The 21,224-nt window shown below is 43.1% G+C and overlaps 1 protein-coding gene across 6 annotated transcripts in view; it reads left to right on the forward strand.

Moving 5' to 3' along the window:
• SNTG2 (syntrophin gamma 2) overlaps nucleotides 1-21,224 on the forward strand; it is a 354,452-nt gene that overhangs the window by 261,175 nt on the left and 72,053 nt on the right. For 4 of the 6 annotated variants that reach the window (XM_048497891.1, XM_048497919.1, XM_048497898.1 and 1 more), the window contains one exon: nucleotides 18,324-18,395. The exons of the other annotated variants lie outside the window; for them this stretch is intronic. In XM_048497891.1, coding sequence (XP_048353848.1) covers nucleotides 18,324-18,395 — 72 coding nt within the window. The remainder of the gene's footprint in view (nucleotides 1-18,323; nucleotides 18,396-21,224) is intronic. 6 annotated transcript variants of the gene reach the window in all.

Genomic DNA, 21,224 nt, shown 5'->3' on the forward strand with positions numbered 1-21,224 from the left:
AAAAAGAAATCTGAGTTAGAGAGGGGGAAGAGGCTTCGTGACGCATGAGTAAGCGCTGTGACTCTGCGCGGTGTGTGTGTGTGTGTGTGTGTGTGTGTGTGTGTGTGTGTGTGTGTGTGTGTGTGTGTGTGTGTGTGTGTGTGTGTGTGTAACCCGTGAATAAGCCGAGGGGGGCATTTTTCAGCCTTAAAAAAGGCTGAAAAATTCGGCTTATACGCGAGTTTATACGGTAATGTGGAACAACAGAATTGTACTGTGTGTTACATTTTGTGTATCACGGCATTAAAAATGAAGATGGAATAGGAAAAATTCCAAAATGGAAGGTACACCTTTAGGATCCAAAAGAAACATCCTCCTTCCTCGGCATATCCATTTGATTTTTAAAAATTTATTTTTATCTCTGTAATGTTTTATTGCCATTGTGTTTTCACAGTAGGGATGACCAAAATGGGTGGTACCCTCGGGGGGGCGGGGGCAGTGGAAACATCATGGAGAGCAGTGAGGAATTTTGCGCAAGTAGCGGAATGGCAGAGAATTTTGGGGTGGTAGGGGTAGGAATTCCTGGGCCAGCTGGTGAGGAAAAGGTCTTGTCCTTCCATCCTTGCCATATTGTGACTGGTGAGCTTTAAAAGAAAAGCAGTACCCCTCTCCTTGCTGTGTATATGGGGGGGGGAGCAAAACTCTCCATCGCCACTGTATTTCAAGGCAAGATGTTTTTAAAGGAAAAACAGCAGCACTCTCCTCATTGTGTAGTCCTGGAGTGGGGGGCAGGGGAAGCCAAGGCAAAGAGCCCTGTCCTCAATGTTTTGCAAGGCAAATTTTTTTTAAAAAGGAAGAGCAGCAGTCTCCTTACTGTCATTTTGAATCTGCAGTAGACCATTCATATGTGTGTGGGGGAAGGCACTAGGGAGTGTCCTGGTAGCCAAGGGGCAGCAGCCCGAAAAAGTTTGGAAACCACTGCTTTACAGCAAATCAAAACCACAGGGGTGTGTGTGTGTGTGTGTGTGTGTGTGTGTGTGTGTGTGTGTGTGTGTGTGTGTGTGTGTGTGTGTGTGTGTGTGTGTGTGTGTGTGTGTCACACAGTCCCACACACAGTCCCACAGGCAGTGGGGAATAAAATCACCCACAGTCCCTTGCTTGGTGCCGAAATGTAGCAAACATAGGGAAGTGGGATTTGTTCAGTAAAGAGGAGTTCAGTAAAGTGGAATTTGTTCAGTAAAGACAAGAGGGGAAGTGCTATAATAGGCAGAAATAGAAGAAGTGGAAGGCTTGCCCCAGACATTGCTCCAAAGCAGCATTGTAAAATATTGATAGGTGTTTTTAAAAGCCATGCTTATTTAAGGTTCCTCCTCTTCATCACTATTCCATGGCCCAAACTTTTTGAAAGGGAGGAGTGTGGATGGAATTCATGAGAGGGGAGGCAGCAATGGGTGGAGGGGGTGATGGTAATGCATGCTTGGTGTGTAAGGGAACAACCAGACTACACCACGTCAAGGGAGGAGAGGGGAGGGGGCCCGGCATCTGGACATGGCCCACCCTAGCAGAGAGAGGAGGAGGGGAGGGAGGGGGAGGGTAGCATGCAAGGGAAGGGGAGGGAGGGGTGGTATGCAAGGGAAGGAGAGGGAGGGAGGGGAGGGAGTAAGGGGTGGCATGCAAGGGAGGAAAGTAAAGTGTTACATGTGCAAACGGAGAAAATATTGTGCCAGCAACATGATGAAGACAGTAAACTTCCTAGTGTGGAAGCATCAAATAGTAATAGTAATAAATAGAAAATTTTAACCTCTTGCATAGAGTTAGGGGGATGTTGAATGGAATATAGCCCAATCCCATCAAATCTCAGCAGCTAAGCAGGGTGTTGAAGGAGGGGAGGAGAGGGAGTGAGGGGTGGCATACAAGGGAGGGGAGGGAGAGGGAGGGGCCCGGTCATCTGGACATGGCCCACCCACCCTAGTGGAGGGAGACGGAGGGGAGTGAGGGGTGACATGCATGGGAGGGAAGGGAGGAGGAGGGGAATGGGGGACCACCAAGGAAGACCTTGCAGAGGGAGGCAATAGCAAACCACCTCTGCTTAATTACTTGCCACAGTCACCAAAGGTCAACCACAACTTGACAGCATTTTACACGCACACGCAGTTATGATCATACAATCTTGCAGCTTCTCTAACTTCAGCCACAACATAAATATACAAGTGTTGCTGTGAACAGGTGGCCCAAGCCCCAGAAAGGGCAGGTGCAAGTGGTAATAGCAGGGATCTACTTATTTTCTTCTTTTCCCTCATCCTTTGGGTGGTGGAGCTGTGGACATTCAGTGCCCTGGCAGCAGCTGCGATTGCCCATAAGCTAAGATCTCCCCTAGCCACATATGAGCATTCCTCAGCAGAAGAATCCATGGGCATGTTCACATTAGAAAATATATGCAAATTGCTTTGATCAATTAAAAACTGCAATTAGAATATACTTGTCTGCATCAAAGGCTGGTAATCTTCACATAACATTCTTCTGGAGTTCTGTAAGCCTGCTTCTAAAACACCAGCCATCACGCACTGAAAGAAACACGTTGATTAAGTGCAAGGTGGATAACAATTGATTGGAAGTTCTGTAATTATAACAAAGACTACACTGTTGTCAACTGTAAACGTGTAATTCTGCTGAAAATTCTTCGCTCTTGAATGCAGCCCCCCCCCCAAAAAAATTAGTATCCTTTCTGTCCCATGTCTTCTTTAAAATAAAGCAGAAAGGAGGTATTAAGACAATAAATTGCACATAGTGAAAAAGATAAATTATTTTAATTATGACTTTCAGGCCCATTTGGAAGAAGAGCCTCTGTAAATCCATACAAGTCTGAGGAGAGACAACTTAATTTATCCAAATGTTACTATCTGAAGAAATGTTAATACTGTAATATTGTTCTTTCAATCCCTTGACCCCATTCACTTGCTTTGCTTTCTTTTCATATGAAATTCTGGTAGAAAAAGTAAATTAAAGAGAAGTTCAGGCATGAATATTTCATTTTTTTAATTCCTTGAATCCATGCCCTGCTCATTGGCTGATTAAGCTCAGGTTTCTTGAAAGTTCATATTTCAAAAATCCTCTTGGTCTCTAAGGTGCTGCTGGACTCAAATCTAGGCTGTTCTAGTGCAGACCAACACTGCTGCCCTCTGAAACTATATAATAATCATGCAACTGTTTTGGTTGATAGGGTTTGTGAATATGGCTCTCTGCAAATCGGAGAGTGAGTTGCACTGTTCTAACTTATTAAAGCAGCACGTATAAATAATCTGATATTGCAGAAATAACTTTCATATCGCAGTACATCACCTCAGACATTGTGCTTTTCAGCAGGCTCCATTTTCACATTCAACTATCAGCCTTGAATAAGGGACTGCCCCATCCAAGGGGCTGGACACCTGGTTGCGGCACTGTGGCTGTACCAGCCTGCCACTCCCACAGAGGCTTCCTGACAGTGTGGGGAGGCTTGAAATGTGAAAAAGCCTCCCCACCACTTTGAAGTCCCCATTGGGCTTTTTTGTAAACCCTAATCCTGTGTCAGTAGATTTGCCCCTCCACCGGGTGGCCGCGTACCACTCCCACTAGAGCATCCCCCCCCCCGGATGGAGCTGAAAGTCATGTGCATGCTGGAGGTGATGTCATGCTGTTGGCACAACACTGTTTTTTCAGACATCTCCCACCCACAGATGGCAGGCAATAAAGAGGGAGGCTGGGATGTTTCCATGTACTAGTTCACTGTGCTTCCCCACTGCTTTCAATTCTGGAGAGTAGCAAACTAAAAATACTGGTACATATTATCTTTAAAATCCAACTTCTGTTTCCCCATTTCAGTGAAGGAGCACACTCTTCATATGAATGTCTTTGCATATATAAAAATACATTCTGGTGCATATTTTCTGGGAAACCTTTTTTCCACCAGGCTTTCAAGCTAATGTCAAAGGAGCCCTTCTTGCAAAGATCAGCACATTCATGAAAGTTGAATTATAGAGACAAAGCCGAGTATCAGCATTGTCAATCTTGATGGGTTAAACCATTTTTTTAAAAGCTAATCTATTATTCAAGAATTGTATGAAGACTTCAGCAAAAAGATTCAATGGAAAAGAAAGACTTAATCCCTTGATCACAATGGTGCCTTTTGTAGCAAAACTGACATCTCAGAAAGGTTTAATCTGTCTGTTCAGGTTGCATGGAGTTTGTTAGGTTTGGTTGGGGACTTTATCCAGGAAATCTGACTTTCTGTGCATGGGAAATAAAATGTGTAGAATACTATCAGGGACATGCTTTCAGTCAGATAAACTGATAATTAAAGTTTTTTAATACTCTGAAAATTTTTCTTTACTTGTAACACAATTAAAGATTTCTTTTAATTTTTGCCTACTTTTAGCAATAGTCAATTTGTGGTTTGCAAACCCAACCTCCGTGGTAGGTTTTCTGACACCTCCACTGTCTTACCTAAGAGAGCTTACCCAGGAGAGGTGCTGGGTAAGAAGAAAGAAAGAAAGTGGAAGAAATCCTGCCACATTTAGACATCCCAACACTCTCCCACTGCAACATGTTGATGCGTAAGTCGCCTCTGACTCACAAGAGTGTTCTTGTACAACACCATCAGCATCATTCTAGATATCTCCCAGCTCTCTTCAGGTCATCCAGTTCCATGGTAAACCAGGGGGCCAGTTTATGCCCAGGGGTAAATTTGGTCATAGAGGGCCAACTTTGTGGTAGCTTCAAGGAGTTTCATGTTTCACAGTCCCACTAAAGCCTCAGCTGAGCATGTGTTTGGGATCCTAAAATCCCCCAGAATGCTCCAGAACCCAGTAGGATCTATAAACCACCATAGGCAGACCATTTTAATTGGATCCCCTCTAATGCTAGGTGTTGAAACCACATTCACCTTGGCTTTAAGTAGGTAGTGGTCAGACTACCTACTTAATTTGGAAATTAATTTGGAAGCTGTTGTGGAACATGTGAAGCTGCCTTATGCGCAATCAGATAATTGATCTGTCAAAGTCAGTATCATCTACTTAGACTGGCTGCCGCTCTCCAGGGTCCCTGGTAGAGGTCTTTCACATTACCTACTGCCTGGTCCTTTTAACTGGAGATGCCACGGATTGAGCCTGGGACCTTCTGCATGGAAAGCAGATAGATACAGATAACCTTTAATGCACAGGTGTCAAACTTGCGGCCCTCCAGATGTTATGGACTACAGTTCATTCTGGCAGGGGATGATGGGAACTGTAGTCCATAACATCTGGAGGGGCGTGAGTTTGACACCTATGCTAATGGCTTAAGGTACAAAGATTAAAATAAAATATAAAAAATAAAGTGCAAAGCAAAATTAAGATTGCTTGCTTATAAAGCGCATGGCAAGCAGATGTTCTATCACTGAGCCATAGCTTTTCCTCTACTTATTCAGGTAAAACATCTGAAAAATTTCCAAGTAACCAAAAACAATTTAATTAATCTAGCAAAGTGGTTTTTTTTTGGGGGGGGGGGGGGATAACACATCCTAAAGTGAATTCAAAGAACAGAGTAGCTTCTAAATAAATATTCATAAACTTTTGTTCTCTGCACTTGACAAATTTTCTTGCAGTTAAGCAGCTACAATTAGAATCTTGATTGCATAAATCTTTTATTTTTCCTGTAGTCCAAGAAAGGAAAGTGTCCAAGCAACAGAGATTTCTGAAGAAACTTCTCAGAGCCAAGCTAAATGGTACAGTGGCCACATAGCCAACCTGTGTCCGCCAACACTATCTTAGAGGAAAATTTAATTGTTTAAACGTTGCCTGTTTCAGCACTTGAAAAGTTATGGGAGATGGCCATGTGGCAATTTTTCAGTGGCTAATTTTTATCCTAAAGTGGCATGAGCAGACAGAGGTGGAACTTGTAGCATCTGTAATATGTAGTTCATCTCTTAAGTCATTTGAAGTCAGTAGAGCTGGGAAGGGTGCAACTTTCCTTATTCTATCAGATATGCAACACTCCCAGCTTGTTTATGGTGCCAGTGCACAAATTAATCTTTCTTTCTACACAAATTATTTAGTGTTCTAATTTAAGGCAATATTAATTCAATGTGAGTAAAATATTATTCATGATTGCACCAAATGCTGTCACATGGGGTTTTAATTTAGCCATCATTACGGAGTTACCTATTTGCATCTCCGTCATTCAGGCTTTTAGAATGTATATATTTTGGTATTCAGCTTGACATGATGTTAAGAATACACAGTCTGACTTGTTAGAGACATCAGGGTTTGTTCTACCTTTGAGTAAAGTGGTTAAAATATGATAGGCCCCTGAATGGCATCAAGAAGGTCTCTGTAGGAATAAAATGACGCTTCAGGTTCTGGGCAGGTGTAAGACTTGGCAATTATTTTGTAATTGTAGTTGCTCAAGAGGCTAATTAGAGGCTGAAAAGTTATGTTTTTGTCTTGTTGGCAAGGTCTTTTGAACTGTTGTTCTCTAGACGTTATCATGTTAAATAAAACAGCAAACAAATGTGATTACTGAATCGTCTCAATAAACTGTTGGAAGGCATTTTCTACTTCTAATTCATTTTAATTATGTTTACTATTAGACATTGACAAAATGGATGACAACTGGGGACTTCAGGGATAATAGAATTGTTTAAAAATTTGGAAGTGTATGAACCAGCAAGGTAAACCTCATCCTAATAAATGAGGGTTGAAGCTGGAAGGACCACAGAATCTCCATTACTATTATCCATTAATGTCAAGGCAATATTGAGGTAATGCTTTGAAGTTAGATACCCTGCCAGATCCTACACAAGAGGTATCTAATACTGGGCCCATTCCCCACTCCCTTCCATCCCAGGCGCTCCCAGGCGTCCTTGACCGACTCTCTCGCCCCCCGCTGCAGACTCGCCAAAGGGCCAGGGCTCCGTTGGGAAGAGCGCCTGGGATGCCGCGCGCTAAGGGGGCTCGACAGCGGCAGTGTCGGGGCAGCTGCGCTGTGGCTGCCCCTGCCGTGGGGAGGGAGGAGGAACCCCGCGCTACTCTCCTCAAGTAGCGCGGGGCTTACGGTAAGTGGGGAAAGGCCCACTGTTAGGATGGCCAACATAAAGGTGGAGACTGGAGTTCTCCCAGAATTCCTATTGATCTCCAAACTTACAAATATCAGTTCCCCTGGAGAAAATGGCAGCGTGAGAGAGCAAACTCTATGATATTTTAGATTCTATGCCATAAATCCCTTCCCAAATTCTCCCCTCCACTGGCACTTCAAATTTTCAGAAATTTCCCAGGCTGGGGCTGGCTACCCTGGATGTGTTAATTCTGTGTTTTCCCCCACCCCTTGTCTACTCCCTCTTGAGGAGTATCTATGCTGCGGTACTGAAAATAGGGTATGGCCCCATCCTGAAATAAGAAATTTCTAAATTAGCATCCCCCCCCCCTCAAATCTAATAGAATAGTTTATTCTCTGTTGTGTTTGTATGACCTCAGTGTCATTTGGCCTTTAAACAGTCAACAGTGCAGGAGCTGGCTCTTGTCACTCTTTGATGAAGATTGTTTGTACAATCAGCTTCTTTTTTACTTCTGAGGCAATAAGGTTAATTCCTGACTACCACCCTTTTCAAAACCGGTGATTGGGGTGAGCATTAATTAGTTGACCAGGACTAGGTGTGCACAGCTCAAGTTTATAGATTGGGCAAAGCCTATCATCCACAGTGCCTGTTCACTTGCAGGCTTCTCGTTCACCTAGGGATAGATATGCAAAGCTTGCTGTGTGATCATATCCAGTTAGCTAGATCAGAAGACTTATTTTTGCACTGTAACATAAGAACACATGAGATGTTCCGTTTAAAAGTTATACTGTCTTTTAGAAAGAGGTATTTTAATGTAACAGTTTGTTTGTGTAGATATATAGCCCCTCTTATCACAAGTGTTCAGGGTGTGTACATCCTTTATATAGTGATTCCACCAAAAGCTATTGAAATTGCAACATTAACCATGATCCAGTGACAGCAGTGCAAATGGGTACTGCAACAATACAGGAAGCTATAACAGTTGTTCCATGGATGGTTTTGAACTTGAGTTTCTCACACTGAGTAACCCCACATCTAATGACTGGAAAACTAAGGATGGGAGTGGGTGCCACCACAAAATGACTGCCAAGGGGAGGGAGAAAACTAAAGAGGCTGAACCAGTACCTGACATGAAAATAAGGTAATGCTGGTGCCACCAATAAAGGCAAAAAAAGAGAACCTTTTATCCATTTAAAATTCCCTACATGTTTCACCAACGGGCTCCTTCAGAGGAATTTGTAATATAATATACAAATGCAATACTGAGTTCTCATAATGATATAACAATGGTTGTTTAGTTAAAATTATTTTAAATTTTTAAAAAAGTTTTAAACATCAAATTGTAATTTGTGCAATGTAATATCAACTTGATAGAAAATTATTAAATATTATTGTTATGAAGAAAAACAAGGGAAGCAATCATTGGGGGGTACAATCTTAAAAGGGCTTCCATGGGAACTGTTCGCAATCACAAAATGTTGGGAGGTTGCAAAGGCAAGTCTTTTTCTGCAATGGAGACTGCTGTTTCTGAAAGGGTTCTTTTTGGAGACACAAGGGGGATACTTCTTGGCTTTTCTGAATTACATCCTATTCCAGCGCTTTGGAGAATAGACATTTTGTTAAAGAAGCAAACGAGAGCAGGGAAACATTTAGGAATCAAATGGTCTGTGGCAACTACGTGGTATTGCTGATGATACTACACCTGACATAGGCCCTTTCCCCACTTACCTTTGCTGCCCTTTGCTGCGCGCTACTCTCAGCACGCGGCATCTCTTCTGGATGCCATACTGGTAATCTCCCACGGCGACCACCTGGCGCTTCTGCACAGGGTCATCAATTGGCCGCTTTCGAGGAGAGGCCAGGGATGCCGCGACGCTTTCGAGGGGGCGCAGAGCTGGCAGCGCTGCTTGGGCCGGTTAAGGCGCTTGTCGCCGCCTCTGTAGTGGGAGTGCTGTAGGGACCCCACGCTACTTGAGGAGAGTAGCGCAGGGCTTAAGGTAAGTGGGGAAAGGGCCATAATAACATGCTCAGGATTCTATGGTGACAAACAAAAAGCAGGAGGTGTCAAGAGAATGAGGTGGTGAAACAACAGGACAAACTTGTCAACGTGGATAACTTCTTGACAATTCTTTTGGCTGTGTAAAATGTCCTGTTCATGAGCCAAATATCAAAAAGAATACAGTACAGCCCAACTGTATTCCTCACAAAGTGGAAACTTTTTATTGGTTTTCTCATACTATGAAAATTGTCAAGTTTTAAAAAATCAGTTGCAAGCTACCTGTTGCACGTCATCATTGATACTACAGTATCCTGGATGCTAAATATTCCATATTTTAATTCTTTTGAAAAATAGTTTGACTCTGTGCCAAGTATATAACTGAAAATCCATGAGGAAAATCCATGAGGAGGTGCCTTCTGTGTGACTTGGCCAACTGAAATTCTGCCTGTGATTGAACCATTGAAGGCACAGAAACTCTTTTAAAGAAAAAAAAACAGTGGTGATTAAATTTTAAATAATATTCAGTGGGAATAGTTTAAGAAGTATTGAGCTTTTTGTGTTATAAGTATAATTTAAAATACTTTTTACAGCTTATCTTCACTGATACAGAGTCTGTAAAGTTTTGAGGTTTTGTTTTTGAAGTTAACTCAGAGGGTCTCGGGTGCATGTGCAAAGTACTTCTTATTTGCACAGAAGATAAGCTGATTCTGCACTTGTACGTATGGGTTGCTATTCCTGGAGAATATCTGAACTTCAGGGGGCTTTTTAGGATAATTTGATGTGAGGGGAGCTGAACAAATGCCTGTGCATATGCAAGCGTTGCTCTGGCCGTTTCCACACGGCCTTTTTATGGCGCCCTGGGGAGGGGAAAAACGCCGTCCCCAGGGAGCCATTCGCACAGGTGGCGCTGCCGACCTGACTGCGCTCCCCCTCCCCCAGGGCGGCGTCAGGCCGCCCTAAAAAACAACCCTTTAAAGGGTTGTTTTGTGCCAGAACAGAATAGCGCAGTTCCGGGCGGAAAGGTGCTAACATGCGACCGGGTAACTGGAACAGCCGCTGTTTTCCCTTCCCTGTCCCACTCACCTTGTCCCTGTCGTTAGCCTGTTGGCCTTGCAGCCCTCCCTCACTGTCCCTCCGACCCCCTGGAGGTCGGAGGGCAGCGTGAAGCATGGGCTCAGGGAGGCCAGCAGGTCGATGACGGGGACAAGGTGAGTGGGACAGGGAAGGGAGCAGAGGCGGCTCCAGCGCGGGAGTCGCCTCTGTCCTCCGCCAGTTCTCCCCTCGGAGAGGTCAGTGATGCACGCCATATGTTAAGCCAACGGCCTCCTCAGCCTCCCACGCCTGACAGGAATTCTTTCCGCGTAAGGCCTCGGGGGCCGTGCGGAAACGGCCTCTTATTCTTTGAATTCCAAACTTGGTTTGCTGAAGCCATGCCAAGTATTATCATGTTAACAGATTATGTTAAACTTTTTTATTTTTTATTTTTATTGTGAACATAGCAGAATTTTACATAATTATACAGGGTTGGTTTTTTACAATATTACAAATAAAATATCACCATAATTTGCGGCCACTTATTCCATTGACAATCCAACTGATCAACCTCTTGAGCATGGTGTAAAGTGACCTTAATCAAAATATATAATTTCTCCAACCATTTCTCTGTTCTCGGATTATTGTTTATTTTCCCCACTAGCTAGCAAAAAGCAAACAATGCCTTATTGTATTAATAGTTCATTCATTCATTCATTCTCTCTCTCTCTCTCTCTCTTAATTTTTAACTTCAACAATGCATTCAGAGGGACTTCAGGAAAACCTTGTTCCAGAGAGTGATTTTTGTGTGTGTGTGTGAAGGGCAATCATGTAAGCTTAGCTGGATAGCAGTATACTTTTAGGCTGGGTATGGAAAGCCACACTTTGTCTATCAGGCAGCCCAATCCAGATGAGGGGACAAGTGTGCTGTGGAAGCAGCAGAGGGCTGCTGCCCTCTCTGCCGTGTGGAGGGAGCAAAAAGGCCACTGTTCCACCATCCCACAGCTCCATGGTGGGCAAACCTGGAAGTCCAGGCAGCTGCAAAGCAACACTACAGTCCAAGAAGATGCCAATGCAAAGGGGAGTGGTCTTGGGCATTCCCATGGGTGGGGTTGACTAGTCAGCTTCCACTGACATTTATTTATTTATTTATTTATTTATTTATTTATTTATTTATTTATTTATTTATTTATTTATTTATTTTTATTATTTGATTTAGTATACCGCCCTATCCCCAAAGGGCTCAGGGCGGTGAACAATATAAAAGCATATATAAACATAAACATATAAAAGTTTAAAATTTACATTCTAAAACATTATCCCACGAACCCATATGCAACCCTCCCAAGAAGAATGATGGGTCCCGATGATGTTAGGGATCCTATACAGCAGGGGGGAGGATGAAAGCAGCTGGTCTCTCCGAAGGTCCGGTGGAACAATTCGGTCTTGCAGGCCCTACGGAACTCTCCAAGGTCCCGCAGGGCCCGGACAGCTGGTGGTAGAGTGTTCCACCAGGCAGGGGCCAGAGCCGTAAAGGCCCTGGCCCGAGTGGAGGCCAGCCGCATCATTGAGGGGCCAGGGATCTCCAGTAAATTGGCCTCTGCTGAGCGCAGAGGTCGACTTGGGACATATGGGGTAATGCGGTCCCGAAGGTACGAGGGTCCCAGGCCGCGTAAGGCCTTAAAGGTCAGCCTAGAAACACCACCCCTTGACCCTGCAGGCTTATGACTTACGAAAGTGTGACATAAGCTTGTTTGTTATATGGGGTGATTCAAGCAGCCTGAGTGATTTAAACATTTAAACGTTTCTTCTTTTCCATGCTGCCCAAAGCTCCCATGAAGGTGGTCACAGCACACCTACCCAGTGGCGTAGCACCAAGGGGATGGGGGGGCATGACGCACCAGGTGTGTGCTGGTGTGAGGGCATGGTGAGGGCGATCCAGGGTGGGCAGGCGGGTGTGTGGCAGGGGTGCAGGGTGCAGTTCCCCCTCGCTCCGGCCCTGCCCCTACTCCATCTGGATCGCGCTCCTAGAAACGTTACATTTAAGTTAGCAGATGGCTTTTTCTTACCCCACGTTAAATCCAGAAGAATCTTATGCAAATATTTTAGGCTAGTATCAGAAAGCAATATTTGCACATAATAAAAAAAAATATTACTTTGGGAGGACCAGTATTTTGAAAGAATTAGTTTCCCCAAAGAAAGAATAACTTTAAAGATATCCAAAACCAAATTGTAGTCTACATCAAAGGGACATAATTGAGACTATACAAATCTTGATTATCATTGGGATTATTAGCCCCAAATATTTTAACTATATTTTTCTCCATATTTTATAGCAATAATGGGCAGTCTAAAGGTAAATTACACAGCTTCATATTATCTAAAAGTATTTCAGATTTATCAAGATTCAGTTTATAACCAGATGCATTCCCATAAGATTTTCCAAAATATTGCATTAATATTCACCATATCAGCACATACCTTTATTTCTTATTACATTGTCTCTCTGCTTAACATTCCTCAGTGGTTGCATCACAGCACTTTGCCTTGAAATTTTGCTCTGCAATGTAACTTAGGGACATTCATAAGGTTACTTTTTGAGAAATGCTTTTCATCTTCCGGTATCATTTGGTTTATTTCAGAATTTTTTTAGATATTCTACTCTTCTAGGAACCTTCAGATTAATCTCAAAATATTAATTCATGCAGAATTTCTAACAGTAACTAAGATGGAATTAGCCATATAAAATGGAATATGTCAGCATGTAAATAGCTTCATGAGATCCTTTGTTCAGGATATTTACATTTACTTTAAGAATAAAAAGACTAACAAGTAAAGAAAAATTATTTGTGCTATTTGTTTATCCCTTCCAGTTATGTCTGACTGACTAGAATTAGGGGTTGTGTTTTAAGGAAGAATTTGGTGTATCAGCACCCTGAACTCTATTTTGCAGTTAGAAATGGTGTTACAGTTCTAAGAAAGAAGACTGTCGATATCCCTTTTAGGTAACATCTCTTTTTGTATTGTGAGCATTTTGCTGTTTGAAAGTCTGTAAAAAGTCGCTCATGTTCTAATGATGACCTTGCACAATGGGATACATGGGCAGTTTCAGTATAGCTTTCAGTATTATTTTCCCCCCTTTTGTACTGTTCAGAATGAAAACCTCCCTAAATTTGATGATACCTGTGTGAATGATCATCCCCAACCATTTTTGCTACAAAAAAGCATGTGAGGCTGAAAGTTAAAAAGTCATCTTGAACACAATGATTGAGGATGATCAGCTGTAGCTTAGTAGTAAAGGAGGAACCCGAGTGTCCACTATTGCTCTGACACTGAGAGCTAAAAGGCAAAGATATTTAACGTAATGCAAAAGGAATTTGAACCTGTGACACAGCTGTGGGCCAAAGACTAGGGTACGGTCTCTCATACGTCTGAGTCAAAGCATGCGGGTTTCAGATCCATGCCACTTCTTTCAGTTATATCGATTTAAATGTATTACTGTTTTAACTGAGTAACGGCATGTAATGCTTTTTCTTTTAAGAAAGGGCATCCATAGATATCTATGCTGAAATGTCTATTGGAGCCCACTGTTCCAGGAGATAAAATCAGATGTTGTTTGGCCAAGGCACCTGTTGGAAGGAGAAGTTAGACCATAGTCAAATAGTTTTGTTTATTATAACTGGTTTTGATTTGCACAAACATAAGACTTCAGTCTACTTGATCTAAATAAATATGACCATGCCTACAATAAATTTGAATCCAGGTGCCTTAGTAGTGGCTTCACTAGTGTCAAGAGGAAAGTTCTCCTAAGACTTTCCCTGAAGGTTTACTGCAGCACCTGCTGGCAGGTCGAATAATTGTGGTGGGGGGGGGGGTTCCAGCTAAGCCCTGGCTTGCATCTTTAGGAGTGCAAGTCTGTACAGCTTCTCTGCAACTTGGATGCCTTGATTTATCAAGACATGTAAATTTATGAGTAACTATAATTCTGTGTACACCATCCTTCATTCACCTCCACATTTGAACTTGGGGATAGATTTAACATCATGTAACAGATCAGGAGCTGACTGTTTCTTGGGGCTTTTCCAGAAAATAATTTTAAAATATTTGATTCTGTGATGTCATAAAATCTAAGCTTTTCTAAAATTCCCAATGGAAGATAAACATATGTGTAATAAGTAATATATTTAAAGATCAGATTTGTGTTTTTTTTCTGAGTGCTGTATTTGTACTAACACCCTGGTAGACATCAGTGCAGAAGGAATAGTATTACAATGTGTGGTCAGCAAGATACATGTATTAAAACATATGGATCTTTTAATGCGCATGATGCCTACTTTCTATTCTGGTCCAGATTCATTTTGGGTAAGTCAAATATAAGAAAGACACTGTCCTTCCCTCATGCTAAAGAAGCTTCTAGCTTAAATTTTATGTGATGTAAGTGAAGGCACGTGGGGGGTGGAAAATTGCCCCCCCACACACACATACACTTCTTGCCTGACTGGGCCTGCCTGGCAGATCCTGCAGGGTGTCCATCCCATGGCCCAACTGGGAGAGCCATGCCAATGGCTTCACTGACAGACTCAGCATTGCCAGGACTTTGTTAATATAAATGGAACTGAACTTGGTATTTATGTCTCCACAATCAGTGAACCTTTTAAGTTATTGTGAGTCTCAATTTTATTCTACACAGTTTCCCAGCATCTTCAGGGCATCTATGTAAATCACTATTTCGTAATTTGCCCCTCCCTTCATCCCTTTCTACCCCTCCCAAAAGATATTCCCTTCAAACTGTCCCCCAGTGTCAGGGGCGTAACGAGGCAAACTGTAGCCCTGGGCAAAACCTGAGTTGGATGCCCCCCCCCCATGGTTGGCCACTTTACCATGACCAAAAAAGTTTTGCACCAGGACATTGGTGCATTCAGGGGGTGCATTTTTAGATATATCAGCACTAAAATTTCAGCGTATCATCAGGAGACTGTCCTTATGCTATCCCCCAAGTTTGGTGAGGTTTGGTTCAAGGAGTCCAAAGTTATGGACTCCCAAAGGGGGTGCCCCATCCCCCATTGTTTACAATGGGAGCTAATCCCCAAATTGCGTGCCCTATGCAGCCCTTTGTCTGGAGTTAGGTCAAAACTCCTTGAAATCAGCTGCTTGGCTGAGGGCTTTTAGATTCTGGCTGCAAATTCATTTTCTCTTGGACTGTAATTCCATGGTCCACCGTCTGCTCTCTGACACCCATTCCAACCCCTGGTTTTCCATAATTGAAGAAAAAATGGCCTCTATTGGACTGTCAGTGGATTCACTTTGCCCTTTGTCCTATTCAGAAGCTTATAGAAAATTAAAAGGTCAACTATTGGATAGAGAGTTCTCTACCCTAATCACCGCAGCCAAGGAAACATTCTCCCCCCTGTATTTTTCTCTCCCAATAGAACGGGGCCACTTGGGGATAAGGGCACCCCCTTTGGGAGTCCATAACTTTGGACTCCCTGAACCAAACCTCACCAAACTTGGGGGGTAGCATAAGTACAATCTCCAAATGATACGCTGAAATTTCGGTGCCGCTAGCCTAAAAACTGCGCCCCCTGCAGGCCAAAAATGGAAAACCACTAAAATACCCAAAAACAAACCCAGCATTTTTATGCCCCCCACAAGGTGATGCCCTGGGCAGCTGCTGACCTTGCCCAATGGGCATTACGCTAGTGCCCAGTGTCCTCAGAGCATGCATGCAAATGAGCCTTCTTCTCATTCGCCTAACGTCTGCTCCCAGGGAAGCATATTAGGAGGCAAGGAAGGGCTGAGAAAGAAAGGAACTAGTGCCACCAAGTATCTGCAGAGTAAATTTCCAAGTGGCTGGTGTTTGTTTCTGCATTGTTGGGGGCTGGGAAATAGCAAAGTCTCTGGCACAATGGAGCAATGTCGAGTTCTGTTTTTTATTTTCATTTCTTTAGTAACTGTTAAGCAGAGCTCCCATTAAAATAAGCATCCCTGTGAGTCCTTGTGTTTTGGGGAGAGCATGCTCAAGCTGAAACAGTTGGGGTTGCCGTAATTATTTGACCGGTCTGATATATTTTGATTTAGTTCATATTTGTCTGGTCTTCTAACGTGGGCACACAGGGTGGGTGTCATGGCGGGGGGGGCGGATTTGAGAGCTTCCCCAGGCACGATTTCCCATAGATTTCCGGGCGGGGGGGAGGGCTTTCTGACTCTTTGTTAATTCACTGCTTTTTGTCATGGAGTGTGGGATGCGTGATTGTTGTGTTCAGGCCATGTGCTAGTGATTTTGGGATGACAGTGCAAATAATCAACAGGATCCATGTTTTTCAAGCAGGTTTTTGTGCTACTGCAGCGCCACAGAGCGTGGGATGTGTGATTGTTTTGGTGTTGCCTGGAGATTAAGACATGTTCTATAGTTTTATGGTGGTTTCATTTCATTCCAATGCAAAAATCATAAGAATTCATGAGGATCCGTTTAAAATCATCTGACGTTTACCCAGATTTGTGAGTTGGGGCATGTTCTATAATGTGATGGTGACTTTGAGGTACAAAAAACCCCTTTGTTTGGTCATGGTGGGGAAGGGCAGCTGCCCATACGGGAGGGGAGGGGGGCGGAAAACTCCAATTTTGCCGCAGACTCCATTTTCCCTTGCCACACCTCTGCATGACACCAAGACAATTCAGGATCCTGTTTGTGATGCTCCTGGACAAATGATGATGCTCCTAAGCAAGTTTGAAAATAATAATGAAAATCGATCTAGTGAAAACAAAGATAAGTTTTTGATTGAAGGGCATTAGCATACACTCAAGCAATCATGATAATATCAAGTACATAAAAGAAACTCCACCAAAGTAAATGCCTATGATAAAACTTTGCTTCTCCAAATAGCCACACACACCTGTGCAATGTGTACTACTTCCGTGAGAAAGGGGGCTTGAGAGGGAGAACAAAAGCATATAGTCAACCATTAGTGCAGCCAAAAAATAGAGATTCATTCAAGTGAGAGTTTGGGCATCTGAGCAGCTAATAATCCAAAAAGAGAAGCTTGGAGCTATACAAGCCAAGAGAGTTTTAAGCCACCCAGATTGTTGCTTGCCAGGATCACAAGAAGACAACCAAGCAAAGAAATCCAGGTAACAGTCTGGGGGGGGGGGGGAGTAAAGATAGTCCTCTGTGCAAGCACCAAGTCATTACTGACCCATGGGCAATGTCACATCATACTGTTTACTAGGCCCAGAGGGCCCAGGACAGCGGATGGGGGAAGGCTCACAGGACCGGATTGTGTGGAGGAAAGGACAAGGACTCTGCCCCCCCCCCCCCGCAATGTGTCATCTCCTTGCAGAGGAGGGTTCCCCTGATGGAGCATAGGGAAAGGAGAATGAAGTCATGGTTGTGCAGATGGAAGAGACCTGTGACAGGATGGCCAGGAGCCAGGGGCCACTGATCACCATGTGATGGAGTAAGTCCCTCCCTGGGACTCTCAAGGGGTTCGGGGTACCTTTGTCTGGGGTGTCAATTCCCCCCACTTGAGTATCAGCCTTTTCTCTTTCAGGAGGTAAGGGGCAGATGATGGCTAGGAGCTCATCAGCTTAGTCCCACCCCTCCCTGCCCTGGGGTGGCTTCATTGTCTTTCTCCTCCCTCATTCTCCTGTCCATCAGGGCTTCTGCCCTGCCCCCTCCATGCTAGTGCTGCTGCACAGCTGTTCCAGCTGGCCATGGTGCGGCAAACTGCTTAGGAGGTGGTCACCTGCACTGTTGCTGCACCATCTCCAGCCATGGCACAGCTACCCCTTCTCTGCTCCAGATTGTACTGTTAATCTTCAACTCAATTAACAAAAAGAACATTAGTAGGAAACAATGATATTTGGGAAGCATGAATATGATCAGTTGTGTTTTCCAGTTTTTTTTAGAAAAATAAGGGTCCAGTCTCTAAAATTAAAGAGCTTAGCCTATAAACATTTTTAATTATTAAAATGAAGAAATTATAAAAGTTCCCCAGGTGTTTTGCCAAAATTTTGGAACACATGTGTTATTAGTATAAGTTTATAAAACAAATTAGTTGATTACATAGACTTTACTCCAGAATCTGTGGTAGCAGAAATATGATGCTGTTGATGGTGTACACACCATTGGCAACTTTAAATAAAACGTCCAACGAAGATTAGAATGTAGAACAAAAATTACTGAAATTTAAGTAAGACTTTTAAATTCACAAAGTATGTCTAACAATATTTATTTTATTATTACAGGTAAGCACGTTAGATTGGGTACGAGCTGAAAAAGTATATAACCTCTGTGAGGTTTTATTTAAAGTTCACAAGGTAGGTCACTAGTAAATTACAGAGTATATTATTTCAGCATGACAATTTGTTATTTTATCATTGAAACAGAATTAATGGTACATTTAGATTAACCTCACTGAGCAAAATATTACTGTTACATCTTAACTCTGAACTATTAAAACATCTGTTCTCCATAACTTAGCAGTAGGACGTTGACATTTCATGCAGAATATTCTAGATCAATCTTGAATATCTTCAGTGAAAAGAATATCAAGTAATAGGACTGAGAAAAACCCTGTTGAGATGTCACATCAGTGATGCTGGGTAGACACAGTAACTTATACTAGGACAGCGATAGCGAATCTTTTCAAGACCGATTTCCCAAATTGCAACATAAAACCCATTTATTTATCACAAAGTACCAATACAACAGTTTAACTTGAATACTGAGGTTTTAGTTTAGAAAAAGCAGTTGGCTCTGAGGCACGCGTTACTCAGCAGTAAGCTTGGTGAAGCAACCGTGCAACACTTCGAACAGGTGAATCACGACCCTAGGAGGGGTTACTCAGAAACAAGTCCCATTGCCAGCAACCGAGCTTACTCCCAGGTAAAGGATCGCACTTTAGTTCTTCTCATGAAAATCAGTGGGGTTTAACAGCGCTTAACAGGGTTACCTACACTGCTTCCCCAAAACTAGTTCTTAGGTTTAATGCTAATAATCTCCCTGAAATAATTACACTATCATCACACTGGGGGCCTGGCAGGGGAGGGGGAGGGGTGTGGGGGAGAGGGAAGTAAACCCCCCCCACCACAAAATAGAAGTAAAAAGGCAGTCAAGGAAGGCAATCCTAAGCAAGAATGCTGTAAAAGGGTGAGATAACTTCAGAAAAATAAATTGGTAGAGCAGCTATCTGATCTGCGGGTTTTCCTTCACATGTCATCACAGTACTCAACTTCCCACAAAGATGCAACAGGAACAGAAAAATAAAAGCAGTTCTAGCAAAGACCTTGGTGTGCTTTTTTAAAAATCCTAAATGCATCTTGGTTCCTCCACCCTAGGCTTGATCTGCTCAGGCAATTGGCAAAAAACTTGGATCTAAGCGTTTCCCCGGTGTTTGGAAAGGCACACATTTTGTTTGTTCAGCCCCTTTGAGTAGCAGCAGCCAGCCTGCTCCAGCCTCCAGCAGGTCCTGCGTGCACCCGCTGCTCTGCCCTCCACTGCTCCAGCGCATCCATCCCACCCCTCTGCCTCCGCCCCACCTGCTCAAGCAGGGGCCAGTCTGCTCTAGCCTCCAGCAAGTCCCACACATACCACTCTGCACCTCTCTAGCATCTCTGCCTCCTCTGCCTCTGCTCCCCCCCTTGGGCAGCAGCCACCCAGAGCACAGGCACCAGACACGTCAGCCAAATCCTCCCTGCTTGCGCAGTGCACACATGTCATGCCCAGCGGCCCAGGCCATTGGGGGGGGGGGCTGATTTTCCCACATGACGAACTCTGTGTGCATGTGTCCACAGAGAGGACTCTGTGTGCCACCTCTGGTGGATTCTGGATTCAAATTATTTAGCAACCAGTTCCAGTGGTGGGATTCAAATAATTTAACAACTGGATGTTTATAAGCACCATTTTAACAACTGGTTTTGCAGAAGTGGTGCGAACCTGCTAAATCCCACTGGATATATGGACAAATTTCCTGACACAGTAGAGACACACATCTGCTGTATGCAAACATTAAAGCCACATGATGATTTCTGGAGATATCGGCAGCAGGACAGCCGTGCTGGGTGGCTGAGCGTAAAGACACTTTGTTGGGCTCATTCAGGTCTCAGCCATATGTTCACCACTTCCCCTTTGCCACATGACTTACATGTCATAAATAGGGGAGAAACCCTGATAATTGCCTTTTAAGGATTTGTATTCCCTATTTCTGACCACTTTAAATATTATGAAATTTATTTAGACGTTGAAGGTTTAGATAATTGTGTCCTTTCTGAAGTATAGATGTTATTTTCCTTATTTGAGTGGTACCACTGTGGCATTGGCACTCAGTTTTTCACTTAATATACTGGCAAGATTAGTATCAAGAACAAACCATTTTTAAAGCAATTTGGATGGTTGTGTTTTCATTTCGAGGGTTGGGGAGGAGGGGGGATGCCCAAGATTCAGCCTTCGTGTTCTTGACTTTTTAATAAATGAATACTTAATTGTCAGCCCTGATGAATGCATTAACTGAAACACAAAAGCTGAAATGTATAACTCTAGCCTCTGTTCTGTTGACACTTTGGTATAAATGATAATGAAGAAAACATAGTGCAAATCAATTAAGTTGGAATAATAAATTTAATTTGAGGAAGAGATTAAAGCTTCTCTATTACCAATTCTAAGGCTCAGTTTGCCCTCAGAAAATGTTCCTGAGCTATTTTTATAAACCTATTTCTCTTAGCGAACTTGTTATGACATAACAAAAGAAAAACATATTATGCATTTTATAAAATCTGTACATTTTATAAAATCTGTACATAGTACCAGTCTGCAGCAGAATTACTTCCTAACCTTTTTTCCCTGCAGCGTTGGAGGCAATTTTTAAGATAGAGCTATTAGAGTTGATCTTTTCATGGAACAGAAGTAGGTGGTTGACTGATGAGGCGGTAGAATATATTTTTCCCTAGTCAAACTTCAGGTAGGCAGGTATATTTTAAGTTCTCCCTTACATTAAAAAAAAGTGTCTACAATTAGAAAACCGGCATAGCAAGAACAAGCTGGGCTAGCAAAACCTTTCTCCCAGCATTGCTCATTTGTTTGTTTAATCAAAAGGAGCTTTTTCACAAAAAAGAGGGGGAGGGCTGAACATTCTGAACACAATCTTTCCA

Source organism: Sphaerodactylus townsendi, linkage group LG01 (assembly GCF_021028975.2).
Source record: "Sphaerodactylus townsendi isolate TG3544 linkage group LG01, MPM_Stown_v2.3, whole genome shotgun sequence".
Classification (NCBI taxonomy): Eukaryota; Metazoa; Chordata; class Lepidosauria; order Squamata; family Sphaerodactylidae; genus Sphaerodactylus; species Sphaerodactylus townsendi.